The sequence below is a fragment of the Oryzias latipes genome, chromosome 20, assembly GCF_053564925.1.
Source record: "Oryzias latipes strain Hd-rR chromosome 20, Olatipes_Hd-rR_3.1".
Taxonomy (NCBI): Eukaryota; Metazoa; Chordata; class Actinopteri; order Beloniformes; family Adrianichthyidae; genus Oryzias; species Oryzias latipes.
The window spans coordinates 10,845,517-10,870,130 of NC_136256.1; the positions used below are offsets into that span (position 1 = coordinate 10,845,517).

The 24,614-nt window shown below is 46.8% G+C and overlaps 1 protein-coding gene and 1 long non-coding RNA gene across 3 annotated transcripts in view; one reads left to right on the forward strand and one right to left on the reverse strand.

Annotated features, from left to right (window-relative positions):
* zeb1b (zinc finger E-box binding homeobox 1b) overlaps positions 1 to 24,119 on the forward strand; it is a 48,382-nt gene extending 24,263 nt beyond the window's left edge. Inside the window, exons 2-8 of the mRNA XM_004080900.5 lie at positions 8,354 to 8,494; positions 13,788 to 13,949; positions 14,768 to 14,970; positions 15,569 to 15,674; positions 16,019 to 17,685; positions 20,029 to 20,209; positions 20,527 to 24,119. Coding sequence (XP_004080948.1) covers positions 8,354 to 8,494; positions 13,788 to 13,949; positions 14,768 to 14,970; positions 15,569 to 15,674; positions 16,019 to 17,685; positions 20,029 to 20,209; positions 20,527 to 21,113 — 3,047 coding nt within the window. The 3' untranslated portion in view covers positions 21,114 to 24,119. The remainder of the gene's footprint in view (positions 1 to 8,353; positions 8,495 to 13,787; positions 13,950 to 14,767; positions 14,971 to 15,568; positions 15,675 to 16,018; positions 17,686 to 20,028; positions 20,210 to 20,526) is intronic.
* Positions 8,984 to 19,046, reverse strand: LOC144988398 (uncharacterized). Of its 2 annotated transcripts, none has more exons than XR_013652312.1 (2): positions 18,943 to 19,046; positions 8,984 to 16,497 (listed from the first exon to the last, which is right to left on the reverse strand). It is a non-coding gene; the product is annotated as an uncharacterized LOC144988398 (long non-coding RNA). The 2 variants fall into 2 exon arrangements; XR_013652311.1 differs by having other exon boundaries at positions 8,984 to 18,507; positions 18,943 to 19,040.
* Positions 24,120 to 24,614: the final 495 nt, after the last annotated feature.

A 24,614-nucleotide genomic window follows, 5' to 3' on the forward strand; every position in this document is an offset into this window, starting at 1 on the left:
CATGGCGGCTGAATGGAGTCAGACAGCAGAGGTGACAGGGACGCGCACGGCACTCTCTGATAAGAGCTGAAGGCGGCTAACGCTGCAGCAGCTGCATTCATGTTTGTCTGCCTTTATACAACGGCAGATGTGTTGTGCTTAACCTGGAGCAGAAAGGGAAACAACTGTTTACCCAGGTGTGTGCTGAGGGGTTTCTGTTCTGGCTAAATATTTGTGTTCCTCTTTTTACATATGTGTGTAGTTTTTGGTGTTGTGTCTCTGCTCAAGGTTAATTCCGGCACAGTTGAAGAGAGCAACAAGCGTAGTTTGTTCTGTTAAGTAACTGAGAAACGGGAAAACGGCGACAAATGAACCGTGAGGAACCCGAAAAGAAGAATAGAGAAAGAGAACAGAAGGAATGTAGCTGCCGGAAGCGTGACTGCAGGTTTTCTGGGTTTACCAGAATGAGCAGCAGATGTTTCCTCTCTTCACCTCACCTCCCTCCTCCTCCTCCTCCTCCCGCAGCATATCGTCCTCACTCACCTGCCCGTCCTGCATGTGGCCCGGCTGCCTCATGAGGACCTCTCAGCGCAGTCCTGCTGAGTGTTTGAGAACATGCAGGCCTCCTCTCTGGGGGGATGCTGGAAGTGGGCAGCGTTGGTCTTGGAGTAACTTTTGCGTTCACCAAGGGAACAATCTGATGGTTCGTTGAGGCCATCTGTTGTGAATTCTCAGCCTAAGTCATGTGAGCTCTATAAGGACCGGGCCGGCATGCCAAAGCTGTCTATTAACAGCTCGGCATAGAGACCACACGCTCTCACTTAGGTGTGCTGGTGTTATTACCTTGGATGGTACTGTCTCACCTCCAACATAAACAATGGGATCACTGTATAATTTAATGGCCGGGCCTCCGCTGTGAAGACACCCTCTGGTCCTATCAGCCCACCTGTCCATATTTAGAAGAGCTAAGAAAGCCCCGGCGGTCTCCAGAGCTGCTGCGTCCAGTCAAACTGCATGTGTTTGGCTCATTAACATGCTCACAAGTCAGAGAGAGGGCCACTAAGCTTTGTACACAGTGCTGGGGGTCATTTGGGGCTCAGCATCACAATTAGGACAAAAGTGGAGCTTGGGAAGCACTGAAGACCCAGCCTTTGACTGTAAATGAGAACTGGGCCGAGTAAATGTGGCATCACCCACAGAAAATGACTTATTACCGGCTCCAACAAAAGTCAGTTCAGTCACTATATTTTCATGATGGGGATGCGGCTATGTGGGTGCCATACGCCGTCAGTAAGCAGTAATTGGTCCAAGTCGGTATGAACCTATGTGTACACCGCCCTCTGCCATTCACATTCAAGCGGCTACTTCCAATGAAAAGTCTATGGAAACAGCAAAAATGTGCTTGTCTGGCTTCTGCGTTCAAAACTCTCGCGTTCACGTGTAGCTATGCAAGTTTCTCTGAGAGTTTTCGAGCTCTACATACAAAAAGCGCTGCCATTGAACATGAAACTTTTACCAATCAGGGACTCGGATTTGGAAATGACATCTGGCGTCTCTGTTCATTCACAAAAGTGCAAACTCTTTAAAAATTGATAATGTCGGAGAAAATAATAATTACGGTTTGTGCTCATCTGGGAATATACGACAGCAAGGCTTTCAAAAAAAGCTGTGAAAGAAAAAGCCAAGAGCAAGATTAGCGAGTTTTTCCTTGTTTTTTCATTTCACACCAAGCATCTTTCGGCTGTAGGTGACACAAAAGTACTGGTATCGAGCAGCAACAGCCCAGTGTGAGCACCACACTACTCTCAACTACTCTCACCAATCAGGACCTGTTGGTAGTCCACGTTCGACGTAAGACTACATAGGTTTCTGATTGGCCAGTTTAAACTTTGAATACATTTCACTAGAGACAAATTATCCTGACATAAAATTAGGATAGGCAGGAACATGTTAAAAAGGGCATCAGAGTAAGAATGGCTATTCTGACTAATAGACTGAGTAACAGCTGTGTATTTCTCTAGGAAAATCTGGGATTTTTGCTTCTTGAAACCAGAGGCTACTTCCTGTTTGGAACGCCAGGGGGAGGAGTCACTCAGTCCAGTTCTCATATACAGTCAATTGACACAGTGCACGTCAAGAAGTTTGACCTTTTATTTTTATTTTTTTTCAGAATTCTATCATCTTTGAAGCTGATGTTTTTCTCTTTGCCTTCACTCATGAACACTCTGGTCTCCTTTACTCTTTCACATATCGTCTTAGATTAAGACAACAATGGCTGTCATTAGCAACACTGTTGTCCTGAAAAGAGTTGAAGATGAATGATAGCAGGGGCTCATTAGTTTACATGCTGAACCTTGATCAGCATCATTATGCAGACTAAGGCTCTGTCTTGCCTTTTCCATAACTGACCAGTTACCTCTGCAGGTTTTGATCCCACAACCTTACCCATTTGTTGATTTTGTGAGTTCCGCCCAAAAAACCTACTGCGAAGGGAATATTTGAGATCAGCAGAAGCTGTGTGTAGTACTGCAAGAAAATGACTAATTGTCAGGACTGTTTGGGACTATTTTTGTCCAGATCTTCTGCTTTTTGGCATCCCTGTCCAATGACCATGAATCACCTGATGTTTTGACAGTGAGCGTGTTTCTGCACAGATCTATAGAAATCCAGTCTCTGATAGTCATGGATTTCTGGAACGGACCTGACTTTGTAAAGGGCTCTATTTGTATTTACAGTGTATCTGTGAAGTGCAGTTAAAGCTAAACATCCTTGAGAGTCTGGAGCTGCCAATGAGCGAGTCAAACGTGAAAATCCCTGATTCTTTTGTTTCCTTATCAGGACTGGAGTTGACCTTCCTGACTCCGTGGGAGGACGGCTGTTTGAGGGGGGAAAAAAAACATCAGTTTTACCTCAGCACTGAATGAGGCGCCTCACCTTGAGACAGGATACTTGAGGTTTTGAATGGCAAGGCTTTGTTTTGCTTTGGTTTGAGTTGGGTTTTTTTTGTAGTGGTTGGTTTCCCTGAGAAAACGGCATCGCAGAGCCACAAGGGCAGACTTTCTGACGACATAGTCGGTCATCTCGAAGGATGCCTGTGGTCGTTTCTGCCTGTCTGCCTGGTCCTGAACACTATGAAGAAACGTGTGGCGCACCTCAAAGAAGGAGCCTGTACCAAGGCTAAAGATAGAGACAGGGGAGAGGTAGAAGGGCAACCAAAGAGTCGCTGCTGCTCACAATGAGTCAATCTGTCTAATCGCAAGCAGAACACCAGCAGACTTCACAATACGTGTCGGTCAGTTGACTGAAATTAGTAGCATGGGGGAGAGCGCAGCCTTTGATCTGTCTTTTCAAGAGCCGAACTCGGAGAAAAGTGTTTTGGTTTGACATTCCAGACATACCTCCCACACATTCGGGTGCAGAGCGGCTGGTCTGCTCATAAGAAGTATAGGTGTAGATTTCTCACCAAAGTCCCCACAGGTGATAAATCTACAGAAGGGTGTTGATTTCTCTAAGACGTTGTTGTTGTTCACAGTCAATATGTGCTTCTCTGAGTCCAAAAATCCTTCCTTCCACCTGAAGGATAACTTTGGTTATCCCTCTCAGCAATGATTGTGTCATTTCTGAAATAATCACTTAGGCAGACATTTACATACTAAAGCTTTAATTATATCAAGTGTTTGTGTTGTCCCAGGACTCAAGATCAGCATCAGAAACATGGCTGAAGCCAGTACGGCACCTCATGTTCCACTCTGCTGACAGATCTGTTTGCCAAGCTGACCCCCCCGCATCCCCAATGGGGAAATACTGAACCTGTTTTTGGACCAGCCCAGATACTTGTCCATTCTTTTGGTAGTAATTGATACGGGCTGGCAGGTGTCATAACAACCCAGCCCGTGGCTGCTGCTGCCTCATGTCAGTGGGGCTAACATGGAGTCCATGGACTGTCTGGAGAGGACGGTTCTGACCCATGGTATGTGTGTATGTGTGTGTGTTAGCTTTGGTGAGGTTAAAGGTCAAACACATGGACCTTTTGAAAAATCGAGTTCATTTTCTGATGGAAAAATATTCAATAAACATATAAATCAACACCAGTTTGTTGTATTTTTGACGTCATGAGACTCATTTTGAAAATTTGGGGCTCAAAACTGAGTCTGGACAGGGATTCATCATTTTAATCAAAACAAAGTGTTTATTTTTATTACTATTTTATTCCAAACAAAGTACGACCTAATGGTGTTAAAAAATAAGGAACTGGTGGAAAGTTTAAAAGTGAGTAAACTATTGTAAATTTGTTTTACCTTTAAATACATCTGGTACCTAAAATAATAAAACTGAAAGACAAACTTTTACACATTGAAGATATTGCACTTTAGGGCCAGCCGACAGACCTAATGAAGATGTGAAATTTCTTAGCGATCTCCTCCTTTTTGACCCCATTCCATGGGATCATACTTTTCCACATGGAAGCATCCTTAATCTATGGCCTGTTTTCACAACAACTCCAGGCTGCTCTGAGACGTTCCTGCATCGCCTTGCGGAAGGTTGTTAAGAGAAAACTGTAAATAAAAGTCCTGCAGATCAATCTATTGACAGTTCGGTCATTGTTGCCTCGTTGGGCAGGTATCTGCAACAGACGTCTGTCAGAAGGTTTCCTTCTGTGACAGTGCTTTTGTGTTCTGCAGCTCCTGTTGTTCAGGACATTGCAACTATGCAGAAGAGCTCACTTTGAGAAGTGAGCTCGCCACCTCCTCCACCTTCCGAGGCTTTCTGTCTCCGATGCGTAGGAGTCATCCTCCTGTTGTGTGCTAGCATGCTCGTGCTAATAAGGCCAGCTGTCCAAACGCTCAGCCTGCTCAGCCAGAAGGGGCTGCAGCCTTTGTTGATGCAAGGTGTTACATCTCCTGCTGGAGCAAACACTCTTGTCTCAACACCACCAAACATTTGGCACAGGAAGGCCGTGTCTATTCACCCCATCACACACCGCAAACACCACCACCATCTCTACTCTTTCTTCCACCCTTACATCAGCTTTTGTGGTCCCACACTGTTGCCACCTCCAACGGCACACACTAGAACATCCATTTTCTCTTTCAGCTCTGTAGTTGACTGTTTTCTCCTGACAGTCCTAGGGTACACGGTGTCGTCTTTGTAACCTTTGACCTTAACTCCACACCTGAGTGACCCCAGACATCCTCCCAGACTTGACGTCTGTTCGACAGGGAGGTGTTGCACCCTGTTTGGGTTGCTGATTGCACAATGCGTCACCTGGAGGAGAAACTCTCAGACAGGAGTGGAAGCAAGATGACTGCAGTTCCTCATGTGGTGTTCTATTGTTTTGTTGACTCGTTTATTAAAATGTATCCTCAAGTTTAAACAGCTGTTCCATTAAAAAAACATCACATCTACAGGGACTAGCCTCTAGCTGCTTGTTTAAAAATTAGTTACAAGGGAAGGTGTCAGCTACGACTAAGCAGATTGACCTGATCATCTGTTGGTAAACCTGAAAGTTTGTGACAGAACAATGAAAATACTCTAAAGGTATGGTGGATCGGCCCTTCTTTTCTCAATATATTAATACAAAAAACAAAAAAAAACCGAAGGAAGTAACCCCCGTCAAAAATAGATGCGTACAGACATTTTAACACCAAGTGTCAAGCATGGTGGGGGAGGAGTAATGATTTGTATTGTGTTGGGTTGACCTTAGTAGATTTCATTGTCAGTGATCCCAAATGTGGTCATAAAAAAGGCCAAGAAGCAAATACAGAACATAGACTTCAAGATTTAGAAAAGACAGAAGTTTGACTAAAAAAATCTCCCCTGAAATCTGAACCCGATCTGAAATTTTCTTTAGCAAAACGAAAAGTAAAATGATCAAAACAAAGTTACAGAACAGAGCATCTGACCCTGAGCAACTAAGTCCTCTGTCTTTGGTTTCCAGGGTCTGATTCGGGAGCAGTACCCCAAACAGAAAAATGCATGTGAAAAAATATCAGCTACTGATAAGATCCTATATGACTATATGAGACAATTATCTAACTTTGTCGAGATTCGTATTTTTTCAAGTTTGGGTTTTGCTCTTTTCAGGATCACTTTTTACTTTTGAATAATCATAAGGCACAACGACCAGGCCCACTTTTTGTAGTTCACATTCACGGTTCACTTGTTTGATCCACACCAGAGTCCAGGTGAGCTTTCACACCTGCCAAAATGAGCGGGCAGCTGGAAGACAAACACCAAATGTGCTCGAGTGAATGCATTCAGTAAAATCACAACCAGCTTTTGTGAATCCCAACCAAAATTTGGAGAGAGCATGACGTGGACAGAAGCAGAAACCCAAATATAACAATGAAAACACTGAGCTTCAAAAATCAATGGGAAGATTCAAAAAAGGTTCAAGGATTAAGTCAAAATTCAGACGTCATTTTAAATGGAAATGGATTAATACAAAAATAAAACTGATGCAGAAAATGTTCTTAGTGGGTTCAACTATTTCTTTTCAATTTCGACTCTTGAGTCTTTAGTTTTGGCTAAAGATGTCGCTTTTAGATCAGTGAATCAGATCAATTAACCCTTGTGCTATCTTAGATGACCCCACCCTTACATTGACGTGTTCTCCCTACCATGACAAAGGTGGATAAAGGCACAAATTATGAAATAAATGGAACTGTAGTCGAAATGAATTGTTACACCCCTAATGGTGAAGCAAAGTGTTTGAAAATGGTGTGAAACTAAAGTTTCTTAGAAGTTTCAACTATTTCTCTCTATTCTTGGAATCTGTAGACTATATTCTCAGCAGTATTATGTAAAAATGAGATAGAAGTTTTTTTTCACCTCCTCCTGATGCAGTTTGCGTTGAGTTCTTGATTGCTTGATGACGGTGTGTTGTGATAGTCATCTAGTGTCTCATAGTCACAGTTTGGGTCTAGAAGACCCCACTCCCAATTTAAAGTGCTTAGAATAACACAAGGGTTAAATACAGGGGATTTTGTGTACCACATTCAAGCCTGTATGGCCTCAGCAGTACCAGCAGCCGGTCTCTGAGTCTGCAGCCAGCAACAGCGTTTACATCATGGTCGGTGAAAAACATCCAAGTGAAAGAAAGCTCTCCACGAAGCCCTGCAGGATTTCACAGCTGCAGCACTGCGGTGATGACCCCACCAACAGCTCGACAAATAACAGAGCTTCTCCCTCCTCCTTCGTCACCTTTCGCTCCCTCCCGCCCCCACACCTCCTTCCTCCCGCCTCCCCCTCAGCCTGAACCCTGCGCGTCTACCGAGTCTGAGTGAATACCAACCGGTTGTAATGACCTGCTCGGTGCTGGGAGAAGGAGAGAGACCTCAGCGAAACAATCCTCATTGATTGAAGGCTCACAGCTCTCCCAGATACGCCTCCTCCGGAGGAGAAAAAAAAAAAAACCACACACACACAAAAATTACAGCCTCTTCAGAAAGCGGTGGGCGAGCGCAGAAGAGAGGAGATGAAGTAAAAAAGTGAGGTGCTTTGTAGCAGCAGCGCATGTTCAGCGAGTGTGTTTTGGGGCTGCTCTCACCGGAGAATTGATTTGGCCTCCGAGTGGATCTGTTGCTCTCTCTGTGGAGCGGAGGGATGCTGGGGGGGGGGGGGGGGGGGGGGGGGGGGCAAGTAACACAGGTGGAATTGAGAGATGGAAGAAACAGGGTGGAAATGAAAAGAAGACACAACAGCGCATAAAAACACACAGGAGCATCAGAAGCAGACATTCTGTGAGGAAAATGTACTCTTGGTAATAATATGTGTGTCCTGGCTCCTGCAGCCCATCACACAGGCGACCGGATCACACCAGCTCCCACACACACACACACACACACCACTCCCAACCTCACACAACAGTTGTGCATGTGTGAATTTTCCCTCTTCCTCTACAACACCAAGTTTGCCGTCACCGTTTGATCCGTTTATTCCTCTGGTTTTACTGCGCTGGGCCATCAGAAGCATCAAATGCATTACTTCTAATAGGTCCTGTTCACTGGGTAGTTATTACCCGGGAGGTTTTACTCCCTCCAGTTTTAACAACCTCTCCCCCCACAGGGGTCATTTCTAGTTTCATCTAATCTATTTAAGTTGCTTTGCGCTGTTTAATTGGTGTTTCCAGCTCCGTGGTCCGTCTTCCTCCTCGAGCGGCGCCTTTAATAGTTTTGACATTTAAATGACATAGCACATATATTTAACCTCGCTGGCTCGCAGCCTTTCACATTGAGCACTCATAATTAAGAAGCAGACGCAGCACACCTCCCATTATCTTTGCGCCGCACTAAACCTGGCAGCGTCCCCACTTTGCTTCAAAGACTGATTCAGAAAAACAAGACCCCTGACCAGAACCTTTGTCTGTGTGCAGTGAGTAACTACAACAATGTGGTGGAGGCCGGCTCAGACTCAGACGACGAGGACAAGCTGCACATCGTGGAGGAAGACGGCGCCGACTGTGACGGCACCCTGCAGGACGATGAACACCAAGGGGTGCTCCAGTGGGACCCAGGTGAGACTGTTGCTTAGTTCTCAAGAAACGCATCATACAGACACCATGAGATTGTTTGCTTCATGTTAATTTAATTCAATTTCAATTCAACATTTGTCTCGATGGGCTTCGTTAAACACACAACTACCATATCGTTTGGAGTTAATTCAACGCCAGTGGTGTGACTAACTGTATACGGGTATATTTGTTATTTTCCTATTCACAACCAATTGCTCTTTAGTGGTTGTTTCCCACCAACAACCACTAAAGAGCATTGTAGATGTGTGTATTAGTATTTTCTACTGACAGCGACTCAGAAGAAGCGCCGTTCAGAACAAACATGAAGGAAAAGCTGATTGTTCTCCTGAACTTTATGATAGTTTTTGTTCTTCTTTTCATTTTTTCCCTCCTCTGACTAAATTTGATGCGTGAACTGCGTCTGAACGCAGCTTTACATCCGGCTTGGGGCCGTTTTTCAGAAGCATTGCACTTTTCTCCTAAAAGTACGACTTATATATGATTTTTTTGCTGCTATGACTTATAGTCCAAAAACCTGGTATCATATGCCGTTGGATTGGTGCTTTGACCCGACGATGTCAGGCTGTGAAACGCCACTGGAGGCAGAGCGGCTCTGACTGAAGCAGGAAGCCTGACATTCAACAGAGACAATGCTAGCGGAGGGAGAGACCTTCGAGTACAGCGGACAGCCAAGTGCCCAGGAAGAGCTTTACAGGTCTGCTGGGCACTGAAGGGACTGCCGTGAATTTTCTACCTCCAGCCGCATGGAAGTGACATCAGAGACGGCTGCTTACCACAGGAAGGGCTGACGTCACGCGCTTTGCCGCCTGCAAAACAATGGCAGGTGCTGAAGGATGTTTCGAGTGGGCTCAAGGCCTCTCCAGCGTGCAGCTGACCTCATGCCGCCCGCGAGTTTCCAGACAGTTTGAGCACCTTGTGCCCCCCCCCCAACCTGTCATTCATGACACGTTCTCATGAAAGCTAATTAGATGTTCAGGCACAGAAACATTTACTTCAGCGTGTTGCAGCTTGCTGCAGTGACAGATGTGTTAGGTGTGGGCTGTTATTTATGGAGAGGTCAAACCCACACGTATGAAAAGTGACATATCACTTTAAGTTTAGGGAGGGGCTCTTTCAAATTCCAGTCAAATGAGTCTTCCTCAGTTTGAGTTGCACTGGAACACGTCTTCACACAGCAGCTCCATATATTCTTCCTCATGGAGGTTCGACAGCTGTGTTTCCTCGCAGAACGGCCGAGTTGGAGGAGGAGTGGTGTCACTGGCTGGAGCTGGACCCTCTGAGCATTAAACCCTTCAAAGGCAGGAGTTGCACTCACACAGACGTATCTTTTCTCTGCCTTCACACACGCTCGTGCATCAAGCTGCATCTTTGCTGTTTGGTGATAAAACGGGGAAAACCGCAGTCCTTTAAACAAGCACACCTCCTGTGCCTCCGTCCCGCTCTCTGGTGCTTTCTCTGGTGTGGCCGTGACAAGTGAACACCACCCACTAATCTTCTCCTCAGCATCGCCCCAAATTAAAGCCTCAACACCCTTTCCCCTGAGACTTCAGCGGACCAAAGCAAACTTTTAACTCTTTTTCCTCCTGACTGCTCCTGCTTGGACTCCTGAGCGCGTGATGTTGAAGGTCCTTCATGCAGATGAAGCAGCATGTAAAGGGGATTGGGAGATGTGAGGTGGAGGTGGAGGGAACGCCAGACATCAAACCATTCGTTTGGAGGAACGAATGGGAATGCATGGTGATGATGGATGTCTGATGCTCTTGTAGAAATTCTAGTAAAACTCTGACATTTCAGATGGTTCTGCCTCCTTCCCAGAGGGTTTGTTTGGGCGTTGTCCACTGCAGACATCCGGGCCATAATGTTTAACCCTTGTGCTATCCTAGGCACTTTAACATTGGGATTTGGGTCATCTAGACCCACTAGACAGTGCTCTGAACCTTTTTTCTTCAATGATTTGTGATCTTCACTGGTGTCTATAGATTACATGAAATCTTTCCACCTTTATCCACTTTTGTCATTGTAGGAAGAACACTTCAAAGTATGGGTGGTGTCATCTAAGATAGCACAAGGGTTAAGATCCTTCATCCAATGCTACGGTGTTTACACTGGACACCAAATCAGAGTCCCTGATTGGTCAAAGTTCAACTGGTTCAACTTTAAAGGCATGTTCAATGGTCACGCGTTTTGTACGCATAGCCTGAAACACACTTGTTTAACTTGTAAAGTGAGGCATGAACACAAGAGTTATGAAAGTGGAAGCCAGATATACATCCGTTTACATCGACTTTTTATTGCAAGTGTCTGCTTGAACGCTTGTTGCCAAAGCTTGAACGCAGCAAATCCTTTTTTCTTGAAAAAAAAAAAAAATACCGGTAGATATGTATCTTCAGTAATGACTGAGTTGTACTTAAGAAGTCTTTTCCAAGTTTGATTGCTTCCAATCTAAGATATAATCTGCTAACTGCTCTAAATGCACGACCACAGGAAGTGGAGAGGTCAGAGGTCAGCCCAGGCAGGAAATGCATCACAGGACACGGCTGTATCATGTTACATGGAAGGATGAGAGGGGAGCGAGTGGGTGGTCTGAGGTTTTTCTGTCTGAAGATGTACCATCGGTGCGCGAAGACCAGATCTGCGGAGGCTCTCGGCACCGCAGACCCCAGGCTCCTCCAGCTGATCCTCGGCGCGCGCAGCGGTGCGTTCACATCCCTGCGTCAGCACATAAACGTCCTGAGCGATGCCTCATGTCAGGGGAGACGCCGGATAACACGGAGCCACCTCAGCAGGGCTGTGACCCCTCCCCCAGCCTGCATCTGAGCGAGGAACACAGACACACAGAAGGACAAGAGCTTGTCGCAGCTTTTCACACACGCACACACATGCCGTTTGGGAGGCAGCTTCACACACACGCTCAACATTTAGTAGCCTGAGGTGAGTGCTGGATGCTGCTCCATCAGCACTTCTGCATTTGTCTCCTCACACATCAGCGGTAAACGCCTGTAATATGCTGCAAATAAAACATAAAGCAGTGACCTGAAACATAAGCTGCTATTGATTTTCTCCATTTAAAGCTTGGTCAGAGATCCAACTAGCATGTTTCCCAGAGTCCCTCAGTGCTGCTCCCAACATGAAGAATGCGGTGCACATGTCTGCGGTGCTGCTGAGGTCATGGGAGAGAAGCTGTATGAAACACGGGGGCTAGACGGCCTAATGCAGGATGATCCCAGCACTTTCTCAACACCTGCTTCAGACACACGCGCTCCGCCAAACACAGCCTCTTTGTGTGTGTGTGTGTGATGTCTCTCAGGGTTCAGACAGGGCAGGAGGTTTCTTTAATAACCATAGCAACAAATGAGCGCAGCCGTATTGTTCCACAGCTTTGTTGAGGTGCACCAGAGGAAGCCGGCGCGAGGCGGTGTGAGACTGTTGGTATTCACTGTGAGTCATGAAGAGCTACACCTGTTCCCGTCTCCGAGGAGATCACAGCTGGCCCCGTCTTTACAAACAGACACAGTTCATAGTTCCTCCAGGGGAGGCGGGGCTTGTATCTGTCCCCGTAAACGTCCACTGAGGGACAGATCCACCACAACCCGTCTCTGCAGTAAAACCTCTGGCTGTTAGGGGGAAGAAAGACCAAAGTGTTTTAGGATTGTTAGGATTCATTCCTAAATCTAACTTTAGTTGGTGTTAATTAAACTTCCTCAGTGCCAAACTGGAGTTGTTTTATTGTGAGTCAACATCTAACTCCTCCTCTGGAGTTATTGCTTAAAGTCCCACTCCAGTCATCTTTTTATCTATTGTAAAGTCTTCCCAGAAATTATGATTATGCAGTTTTTAGCCAACCTAAAAAAAAACAACTGTTGTTTTTTAGGACATAGTTCCTGAAGAGTGATAGGAGCGTAACAGAAATTCTCCTATGAGTTGTGTTGGCATGGAGCAACCCCGCCCCCACTTCCTGTCACCCATCTGTATGTGCTCTCCTGCTAGCTTACAGCCCGTCACAACTCCAACTAAAAAAAAAGACGAGCAACATCAGAGTTATCCAGCAGTACAGTTTTGCTCCAGATTCCAGCTCAGACGGGGAAAACAAAGACGTTCATGGATCTATTTGTCTATAAGTGGATGCATCAGAATGGAGCGGAGCAGGGAGCTTGTGGGCCGCCCAACAAAATTTCAAACATCATTTTTTGGTCTGCTCCTGATTCATCCCGATTTGAATTAGGAAATACTCAGAAATACAAATTTAGCTTAATTTTCTTAATTACTGTCCTCCAACGTCAGAAAAATTCCTCAAGAACATGTCAAACACTCCAAAAACACAATTTTCATCTGAGTTGGTGTTTAATACTCAATCTTTTGTGGCCCATGCTGGACTGGACTTGCAACTGATAAAGTTTGGTTTCAACAATTTATTTTCTCAACCTGCATTTTCATAAAGACTTTCAGTCAAACTGCTTGGAAAGTTGACTAAAGTCTAGCTAGCCTTTTCTTAAGGCTGTGGCCCGTCACAGTTTTTGTGTCAGGAAGCAGTTATTCTTTAATGACACACAGGATGATCCTACAGCTGCATATTAACATCAGCTTCAACAGACATGCTGGGATTTAGTCCATACAGTCACACTCCCACCACACTTGCGTTTGACTACAAGGTAAAGTTGGCATGATCAGTCTGCTCTGTGCTCTGGCACGATGCAACAAAACTGTCCAGAACACGGTTACGTGGACGCTGGTGTGGTGCAGGTCTTCCTTCTGTAGGCCAGCGTGTTTTCAGCAAACAATAAGCTTGATGTCATTCCTTACTGGATACTGGAAAAACAGCTGCTCAGCCTCTGGAGCTGCAGGGGGGCGGTGATGAGAGACCTGCAGACCTGCTGGCTGGGCCTGTGATGAGGAGGAGGAACACCGTCAGATCCAACATCAACCTTCATCTCCTGAACAGTGTGAAAGTGAAGCCTCTCCAAAGGGAGGTGTGTGGTCTGATAATTGTGTGCTGCTGTAACACATGAAAAAAATTCATCACCTTATTACCGCCCTCTAACACTGCCAATGGAAGCTTCCCATTCAGTAAGCACACAGGCCGCGGCGCCTCCTGCCTTTGATGCTAATGACTTTTCTCATCCCGTTGGGGACATCAGGATGTTAGGTTTCTGCGGGCCTCATCCCGGCCTGCTCACCGGGTCCTGATCCAGACCTCCTGCTGCCCCACAGACTAATCAGTGAAGAGCCTGTTTTTGTGGGCGTGTCGGTGTGATCAGAGCCGGTTTGTCCTTCACAGTGAAGGAAGACTGTCCCTCAAACGGCGAGGATGACGTGAGCACAGACGCCCTGGTGGAGAAGATGCTCCAGCAGGGGGACACGGCAGTCATCTACCCCGAGGCCCCCGACGACGAGCCTCCACGGCAGGGAACGCCAGACACCGGCGTCCACGATGAGAACGGTACGAGCTGTTCAATAAAATCACACCTCCCACTCTAAAACACACAGCAGCTTCCATCTGAGAGCAGTAATTATCCCCCCGGGGGACGGCTCTACCTGCTCTGTGTCAGCTCAGGTGTTAACTCCACCCCATTAACACCACTCCGACGTCTTTATAGTCAACAGTCTCTTTGTTAAGTGCAGCCTTTACGGTCCGGGGCTTTGACTTTTACCTGTTTCCACTGAGAAGGGAAAAAAGGAAGGTGGGGGGGGGTTAGAGAAACGGCAACACCTGAGTAAATTTGTCACGTCTGTGCGAGCTCTGACTCAATGCTACCTGGGTGATAATGTGTGTGCATTCTCATCCCGAGGCCCTCACCTGTCCCACAGGGGAGACTTAATACATCAGCTGTTAACGAGGTAATGCTTTACCTGTGTGGGAGCCGACCAACTGAGGCGCTGCAGCTCCAGGTGGGCGGCGGCTGTTCACCAGGCTCTCCTTCCCTCACACACACACACGCGGACACACAGCGCTCCCCTGATTTATTAGAGCCAATCAAAAATGGACTTTCAAGGGAGTGAGCGCTGCAATTTATTAACCTCCTTTCCGTCAAAGGAGGCTGACATACAGTCACATGGCTGCAGGAAGAGTTCAATACACCCAGACCTGCTTTGATCTTTCTGCTTACCTGGGTGCTGTTTACCTGTGGGGGTGGATCTGTCAGTGATTAGTCAAAGAGCGGAGGAATGTTACAGAGACGAGTCATTAATAACATCAAAGAATGCCCCCCACCCAACATGCTTCCTCTTTCTCATGCCGCTTTCCCATTTTTTAATCAGGGACTCCTGACTCCTTCTCCCAGCTGCTCACCTGTCCCTACTGCTCCCGCGGCTACAAGCGCTACAGCTCCCTGAAGGAGCACATCAAGTATCGGCACGAGAAGACGGACGAGAGCTTCAGCTGCCCGGAGTGCAGCTACAGCTTTGCGTACCGCGCTCAGCTGGAGAGGCACATGACGGTCCACAGGAATGGAAGGGATCAGGTGAGGACCCGCCAAAACCACCTGCAATGTGTGGAGGGGGTTACAGGACCCAAGTCTTCTCACTTTAAAGTCCAACTCCAATCATCTGTTGATCTATTTTACAGCGTTCCCAGTTGTCTTTTAATCATGAGTGTACCATTTTAATCCAAATTAAAAAAAACCTAGGAGAGCAAAATTGGAGCTATCTAATTTTTTCAAAGAGATGCCAGCTTGGAGGAGGAAAACGAAGACGCACATGGACCTAGTTGTCCACAAGTGGATGCGTCAGAATGGAGCGGAGCAGGGAGCTAGCGCTGCACCGAGCGTTTTTTCTACGTTACAAATACAAATTTTCATCTGCTCCTGACTCACCGAGAGTTAGAATAAAGAAAATCTCAGAAATGCAATTTTAATCTGGATTTCCTTATATATATCCTCCATCATCAGAAGTCAAGAACATGGGAAAAACACTACAGCGGGTCCAAAAAATATGCATGAAAATAAACATGAACTTTTGCCCTAAATTGATCAGCGACACTGACATGAATTAGCAGCAGTTCAAAGGTTGTGTTGTCGTTGTTTATCTGTCTGATGGACTTCTCCCCCCCTCTCTCGACAGAGGCACATCACACAGTCTGGGGGCAATCGTAAATTCAAGTGCACCGAGTGTGGCAAAGCGTTTAAATACAAGCACCACCTGAAGGAGCACCTCCGCATTCACAGCGGTGAGTGGACGCCATCCTCGTCACGTCTCTGTTGAATGCAGATGTTTACATCTGCAGAGTGACAACTGTAGGTTTCATTTACGATCCTCTGGTTGTAGATTCATCATGGCGGTTGGCTGCGTTGTGCGTTTCTCCTTAATGTGCCATAATAGTGTTTGTGCTGGTGTTATGGGACAGCAATTAGAGCCGGGCTTCTCCCAGCGGTGCCGTTACATCAGCGTTTAAGCATCATTGAAATGCATTAGAGCCTTTTCCTGTTGTAACCCTCATAGCCAAGCTTCCTCATTTAGTTCATTTACTAATGGACCCCCCCCCCCCCTTCTGCACATTGTTCTTTTCTACAGGAGAGAAACCCTACGAGTGCTCCAACTGTAAGAAGCGCTTCTCCCACTCCGGCTCATACAGCTCCCACATCAGCAGTAAGAAGTGCATCAGCATCATCTCAATGAACGGCAGGCAGCGCGTGGGGGGGGCTAAAACCCAGGGCCCCTCACCGACCCTGTCCACTTCACCCTCGGCCCTCTGCACCCAGATCAGGGAAAAGCTGGAACACACCAAGCCGCTGCAGGAGCAGCTGCCCCTCAACCAGATCAAGACTGAGCCTGTGGACTACGAGTACAAGCCGGCCTTGGGGACGCCGCCCAACATGACTGCCATGAGCGGCGGGGGGGTGTTCGCCGGCGGTGCCGCGGCTCCTCTGCAGGGCACGGTGCAGGCGGTGGTCCTGCCCACCATGGGGCTGGTGTCACCCATCAGCATCAACCTGGCAGACCTGCAGAATGCCCTGAAGGTGGCGGTGGACGGTAGCGTCATACGCCAGGTGCTGGAAAACAAAGTGCAGGCGAGCGCGGGGTTAACCACTGGAACACTCCACCCCCCACAGCAACAGCTCATCTCAGCCATCAGTCTGCCCATCGTCGGCCAGGACGGAAACGCCAAAATCATTATAAACTATAGCCTGGACCCCAGCCAGGGCCAGCTCACTGCGCATAACCTGAAGAAAGAGCGTGAGGAGACGCTGTCCCCTTATCTCCAAAAGCTTCCTGAAGACCTCACCGTCAGAGGTCCCAAACCCCCCGAGATCAAAGAGGAAAAGACCACTAAAAACTGTCTCCTGTGTGAAAACTGTCCTGGGGGCTTGGAGGCGCTCCATGCTCTGAAGCACTGCAAGAAGGACGTCCTCCGGCTAAACGGAGCGGGCCGGGACCGATCCGAGTCCGCCATCGCCGCCTTGCTGTCAGAAGGGGGGTTCTGCCACCCATCCAAGAACATCCTGTCCCTGCTCAAGGCCTACTTCGCCTTGAATGCGGAGCCCACCAAGGATGAGCTGGCCAAGATCTCCGATTCTGTCAGCCTGCCGGTCCACGTGGTCAAGAAATGGTTTGACAAGATGCAGGAGGGGCAGATATCCCTGGGCGCTCCCACGCCTCCCTCAGAGGAGGAGGACACCTGTGAGGCTCACAGTGTGGTGTCCCTGATCCCAGGGGGGGACGCAGCTACTAAAAGCCCTTCTGTGAGCCGGGACAGCCCCACTGAAGCTACCCCGGCTGAAGTCAACGGCACTCACAGTTTCCCGGCCTCCCCCACACCACTAAACCTGACGGCAGGCGGTCCCGTCCAAGCTGTCACCCCACAGAGCACTGAGGGACCCCTGGACCTGTCTCTGCCAAAGCCGGCCAGAGAAGAGGCGGAGAGAGTGGCGGTGAAAGCCCCCGTCTTCCTCTCCGCCTCCTCTGGCTCCCCCAAACAGGAGCAGCCCCTGAACTTAACTTGCACAAAGAACAACGCATCGCCACTCTCGTCCACGTGGGGGAGCCCCGCCGCACTGCACGCCCACCAGCCAAGTGCCAAACACCTCGATATTGTAACCACAATGCAATGCCTCAGAGCGCTCGCCACCAACAACAAGCAGGCCATCCTGATCCCCCAGCTGGCCTACACCTACACCACTGCGGCGAGCAGCCCTGCAGGCAGCGAGACGCACGACGGCGTCCATATCAACGGAATCAAGGTCAGTTCAGGTCCAGCAAACTGCTCAAGAATTACCTTACCTGTGAAGTTTGGGTGAATCCACAAAATAAAAAGTGTTTCTTCCATTAAATGATTAAGCGGAAGAAATGTTTCTTTACACAAAATGAACTCAAGTTGTTGAGACCAGGACAGCTGCTGCTAAATGTTGGATTGATTGGTTTATTTTAAACAGTTTGAAGCAATAAAAACAAAGGAAAAAGGCAATAAAATAAAAATACATGGATATATCAAATCTTTGTGGGATTTTAACTCTTCAACACCAGAGCTTCAGCTCCAGTCTTTACATTCTTTGAATTACTGGAACTCTTTGAATGTTTTGGAAATTAACAGAAGTCAGTGGAATCTGAAGTTTGCGCTGATATGCAACACTTCAGGTTAGTGATGTGTTTATGAGAACCAGACTGAGAGACCCCTCCCCCCTCACGTTCAAACAGGAAGTACCGTTGTTCCATTCACCTCTGGGACATAAACATAACCATTCTTGATCTGATACCTTTATTCAACATATTCTTGATAATCCTAGTTTTTTTCTGTAGTTCAAGTTATAAACTGACCAATCAGATGCCTCAATAAAAGTATGTGGACCCGCGGCAAATGTTTGATTGACAGATTCTCCTGAGGCTGCGCTCAAGCTGTTGGGGTGTGGCCTTCCAACAAGCTCACTTCTGATTGGCAATAGTGGTTGCCGTAAAAACGTTGACCAACTCGGACCGATCCCTTCTGAGTGATGACGTCTGGTTCCGACCTCGTGAAGGCCGCATCGCCAAAAAGGGGCGACTGAATTGACTTCATGTGGCTGGAGCTGGAAGAAAAGCATGTTCTCTGCGTGACGTCACAGTTACTCGGCCCAGTTCTCATACAGTCAACATATCAACACTCATCAGAATCAACCGTCATAAACCGTCAAAGAATGGATGTGCGTATGTTAATTCGATTATCAAAGGATTCATTAAGTAAGGGTTAATGGCCGACGAAGTGTGCGGTTACTACTTTTTAATGCACGCCGTGGAAGCCTGAACCGTCCGACGCGAAGCGGTTCAGAACTTCAGGCTTCCACGGCGTGCATTAATAAAAAGTAGTAACCGCACACTTCGTCGGCCATTAACCCGCTTATACCATGGTAGTCCGCGTCGCGCAGCACCACCGCTGCAGTCAAGATTCGGCGATATATAATATATGCTGATCATCCCGATGGGTTGAATAAAGCATCAATTCAGAGGGAAAGTTAATCGCTTACCGCTTGTTTTTGCCCAGATGATGAAGCAAAAGGTTGTTTTACAGAAGCCGGCGCAGTGATACAAATCATTTAAGCTAGCCGACCGGAACTTTTTCACCGTGCGGTTATCAGGTTTTAACGCATACCCAGCAGCCAATCAGAATCGAGTATTCATCGGGACCATGGTATAATAAATGAAATAATTAATAGACTTTATAATTGCTCTAAATCATAAACAGACATATCTGCACCTATCCATACAGAACATGACACATTGAATCCATTCATTTTAATGAAGATGGACTAATTGCTTGAAGGGAGTGGAAGTCAGTGATATAATCAACTTCCACTTTTTCTAATTTGTATTGTGAGTTTTTATTCTTTTTGTTAAAGCATGTCTGTGAAGATTGTCTAATTGCAGCTGACATTGCTTGGTGTTTACATCAGTACGTTTCTGCTTAACTTCCTCTATTTGCTTCAGCGGCCAGAATCGCACCCGAGTCCAGTTAAGCTTTCACACCTGCCCAAGGAAGCAGAATAATGAAGAAAATAACTATGATCCAAACCAGACTCCTCTGGTTTGGACACACCCATGTTGCTCAGGAGCACCTGAGCAGAAACCCCTCAGGAAGTCCAACTCAGACCTCACGGGTTCTGCTTCTCCTCCAGAAATCTCAGTTCCTCCAAAAAAGTCTAATCATTGTCAGATTTTCCTGAAGGCTTTGAAAGCTTTGCAGAATCGTCAGAATGTGGCCTCAGAGGAGCTGGAGGTAAATGATGTAGCTGTGCTGTCAGAGGACGGCGTCCTCACTCTGCTCCTCAGACCATATCGATCTGTTGGACTCTGTCTAAACGCAGCTCCTGTGCCGCCTGCATTGATTCCCTGCTGTTGTGTTAAGTGGATTGACAAAGATGAACCTGGAGAAGAGCCTCCAGCAGAAATCCTCCCGCTATCAGAGGCGAGGAGCCGTGTTCAGAAGGGGGAGTGATGTTATGTTTCCGGTCATCCCACAGAGGCCTGAGCGGGCGGTGATTCAGCATCCTCCTGTGAATGAGAGGAACCCAACGTGCATTCCTGCTTTTTGACCAACTTCTCCTCTTCCTCAGGAGGAGAAGCCGGACCTGAGCTCCGAGGCCAACTCCATGCTGGAGGAGCAGAACGACTCGGACTCGGGCCCCGCCAGGAAGAAGATGAAGAAGACGGAGAGCGGCATGTACGCCTGCGACCTGTGCGACAAAATCTTCCAAAAGAGCAGCTCGCTGCTGAGGCACAAATACGAACACACAGGTGAACACACAGACACACACAGCAGCACCAAGCCGGAACTTCTCACATCACTCCTCTCGGAGCGATGACTCACAGCAGAGGGGGATTTTTGGGTGGACACCCCCATTCCAGCAGGTATTACTCAACATGCTCAGAAGAGGTCTGAGAGTTTGTTTCCAGCAGCTCCCCACCCCGGCTCTGCCAGCAGCCGCCGTTGAGTGTTGCAAGAGCTCTGCTTGTGATTTGGAGGACTCTGCGGCCCGGCCGGGTTGGAGGGGCTCTGACGTTGTAGCGGTGACCTCATCTCCTCACGCTCCTCTATCTGTGTGTGTCTGCAGGGAAGCGGCCTCACGAGTGCGGCATCTGCAGCAAGGCCTTCAAACACAAACACCACCTGATCGAGCACATGCGCCTCCACTCCGGAGAGAAGCCCTATCAGTGTGACAAGTGCGGCAAGCGCTTCTCCCACTCCGGCTCCTACTCGCAGCACATGAACCACCGCTACTCTTACTGCAAGAAGGAGGCGCAGAGCCAGGCCGCAGGGCAGGAGAGCCCCGAGGACGGCGAGGCTCTGAGCCGGGTGCAGAGCGAGCTGTTCCCCCCCTCCCTGCTGGACTTGGATGAAAGAGGGAGTAGCACCAGAGAGGAGGAGGAGAGCGAAGAGGAGGAGGAAGGCATGGTGGACATGGATGAGATCCAGGTTGTGCAGATAGGAGAAGACGAAGGAGACGAGGAGGAGGAGAGAGCGGAGCTGATCAAGGGCGGAGAGGAGGTCACAGAAAAGGTGGAGGAGCAGGTGAAGTCAAGGGAGGAGGAGGAGGAGGAGGAGGCACCTGGGAGCCCCGAGAAAGACGAGGCGATGGAAACAGAGGAGAACGAAGGGGAGACGAAGGACAATAAGGAGACGAAAGGAGACACTGACTGAGGAGCAGACTCCTGCAGGCAACGCAATCAGACTCCTCCTGTCGAGGAGGAGGAGCGCAGGAGGCAAAGAGCGGTCCTCCGACACTTCACTACTGTGTAGAAATCCAGGTGTGCCTGAAAAGCGCAGCGCCTCCTGCTGGAAGGAGTAGAGCGTGGCCGTCTGTCCAGAAACGAAGGATCACAGACTGGAAGCTCGAGCCGACTGGTTTTAGAAAAATGATTTGTTACTAAAACCCTTCAGTCCTTTCTTTCTATCAGTATTACTAATTTTATCGCTCATATTTTAACCTCTAAAGCTGTACAGTTGGGAGATATTTCTATATCTTTTTATTGCCAATGAACAAAAAAAAAAGAAGTCAGTATTTTGTTAAGTTGGGAGTTGAATGAGAGAATCCTGTGCACTACAAGCGGCTTGGTTTACCTGCAGAGGAGCTGCCAACCCTTCAGTATTATTGCGCCTCCACACATCTTAGCATTACACTTCCTGTTGGCTGTTTGGAGGGACTGTAGCCTTAAAAAGCAGCCGACCGCGCCTCCCCCCCAGCTCCTACATCCAATGGAGCTGTCTTCATGGAGCTTTGACATGTTGTGGTTTAATCTGATCCCGTTTGGCACATACCCCCCACCCCCACCCCGCCACCTTTAAACCGCAGTGTTTCTAGAAGATTTAACCCAACGATTGTGGCAAAAAGCTCAAATATTTGAGTTTTTTTTTTTAGAGTGTGAGGAAAGCTTACATGCAAGACCTGAACCTTGTATCTGAACCTCGCCCATCACCCCAACAGGAGTGAAGCTGTATGCAAAAAGGAGGACCCAGAGCAGCATCATGATTGTATACGAGAACTGGACTGAGTGAGTGCGATGTCACCCGGGGCTCACATCCGGCTCCAGCCAAATGAGGTGAATTCATTTTTTTCACAATGCAGACACCGCCATGTTGGAGCCAGACAACAACAGTAAGCAGTGATTGGTCTGAGTCAATGTTTCTATGGCAACCACTCTGGCCAATCAGGAGTGAGCTGGTTAGAAGTCCACACCCCTTCCACTGGAAAGCGGGCTACACAGTTAAACGTTTTGAATAATTGATGTTAGATCACGTACTTTTAATCAGGCATCTGATTGGTCAGTTTATTATGACAACCATAAAAATGAAAAGACACATTACGTTACGTCGATAAAGAATGGGCAACAAATATGTGAGAACAAAAGTAAAAAATGTACGAGAATGAAGTTGTATCATAAGAAAGAAAGTTGTAATTATACGAGAATAACATCGTAAAATGATGATAAAAATAGTCATAATTTTACAAAACGAAAGTTATTTCATAAATTATAAATTGAGACTTCATGTGATTAAAGTCATAAATTTATGAGACAAAAGGCTGTGTACTAAGAAAAAGATAGCAACAACAAAACAAAGCAATATTGTGTTCCAGTCGGAGAGATTTCGACTGCATTGTAAGCGTTACTGTTTCACAAAAAAGGAAAGACTGCGTCTATAATTGAGTCAACGTTGACTTATTGTAAGTATAAGAAGACAGACAAGAATTTGCAGGAAACTGGGCTTCTTCAGCAGATGATTCTTGACCCACCAGGAGTGGAATTCCGGTGCCGGCGCCGTTTTACGCCGTCTGCAGTATAGTTGCAGAGGTCTGCATGCTTTACGGCCCATGGATTCCTGTCATCCAGCCTTATGGCATAAACATCGATGGATTTTGTCTACACGTAATGTGGACGGAGGCTTACTCAACTTTATTTTGGAAAAAAGTTTGCCTTTTTCCTTGTAAGGTTACAATATGTTTATTTTTTTATAGTTTTACAACTTTATTCTCATGAAATGTTGAGTGTTTTAACTCATATTTTTACCACATTTATTCTCTTATATTCATTTGTTTTTCTTTCATGGTGGTTCTAATACTAAATTGTAGTTTATGACTTGATTAATAAATGTCCTGAAAAAATAATTAGGATCATCCACATGTTAGAAAAGCTTGAAGAGCAAGAACGGTGATTCTGACCAACAGAATGACTGAGTTACAAACTGTTTATTTCTCTGCCATTTTGGCTTCTGGGAGCCAGCAAGTACTTCCTGTTTGGAGCGCCAGAAGGGGAAGGGTGACTCAGTCCATGTCTCTGATACAGTCAATGAGCAGCATTTTTAGAAAATCTGGTTTCTGTCAGGTATGCTCTTTGTGGTTCCTTCTTTGACCCCTAGTGCTTCGTTGAGCGGGTTCCAAGCGACTTTTCTCCGCTTGTTCGGCGCAGCTATCTGACAGGGAAAGCTCAGACGTCAGTGTGGGCAGATCTGACCCCGGAATTTAACCACGCGTTAGCCGTCAGTATTATTTCAGTGTCTCCTCTTGTGTTTCGGCGTGTTTGTAATGAATGTTTTCATCCATGGCAGTATTAACCCCCCCTGACCTTCAACCACATGGGTTTGTCTGTGTACTTATAGAGAACTTTTATATTTATGTGTCTTATTTTTTATATTTCTTTGTGCTTATTTATTACACCACGTAGTGTACAATACTGTCGTCTGTTTTAATGCCATAATATATTTTAGTATGAAGGAAAAAAAAGAATCGACTCCCAGACTCCGGCGTTCTGAAGTGATTTCCGAACAAATGAGACGATTTTCTTCAGGGAAAAAGTCAGAAGCTCACCTGAAAAGCGGAGGAATTTGATCCTGTGACCTAAGCTCTACTGTCACGTTAGTTTTCTGGCCCCTCCCCCCTAAATATGAAGCTACTGAACTGTGGAAAAGGACCCATCTGTCCAAAAGCATGAGTGTGTGCCGTCGTATTGAAAGATGACCCGTGACTCTGTCCTCTCTGCCAAGCCAAAACCATGCTGCCCTTCTGTTCCTGTTTTGATTTGTGCCAACGTTATGCCACGCCCACTTTTATATGCCCCACCCCCTTTAACACCCTCAACTTTTTTTATAGTAATTGTTTTTGTTCATTTTTTTTATGACTTCCCATCTCACAATAAAATGCATCAATTACAAGCTGCCTCACGTTGTCATGATGATGTTGAGACTCTGTGTGAAAATTTGGATGTTTAGTCCAGAACATTTTTTTTGGTTGTGGGAGAAAAAAACAAGAAATCTACAAAGTCAAATCAGGATCAGCTGAAAGTGAACGAAAAAATCTGATAGAAAGTTTGAAAAGAAAAAATTTGAGAACGGGTTTAAACCCGATAATACACGTTGTAAGATATATTGAAAAATATATATTCAATTTAAAAAAATACTGAAAACTTGAATTTAAAAAAACGATATACTGTTACCAAAAAATATGTCAGCTTTTGTTTTATATTTCATCTCAAGTTTTTGTTTTTCTTCATTTTTGGTTTAGTCCTCAGCAAATGTTTCAATTCTTTCTTTGTGTTTTCGGAGTTCAGCATTAATGCGGGGGAGGGGGGGGGGCATTGACCCCGTTTGCTACCGGGACGTGATTGACATAAAGTGATGGAAGTTTTGGTAACATCATTTCCACTCCGG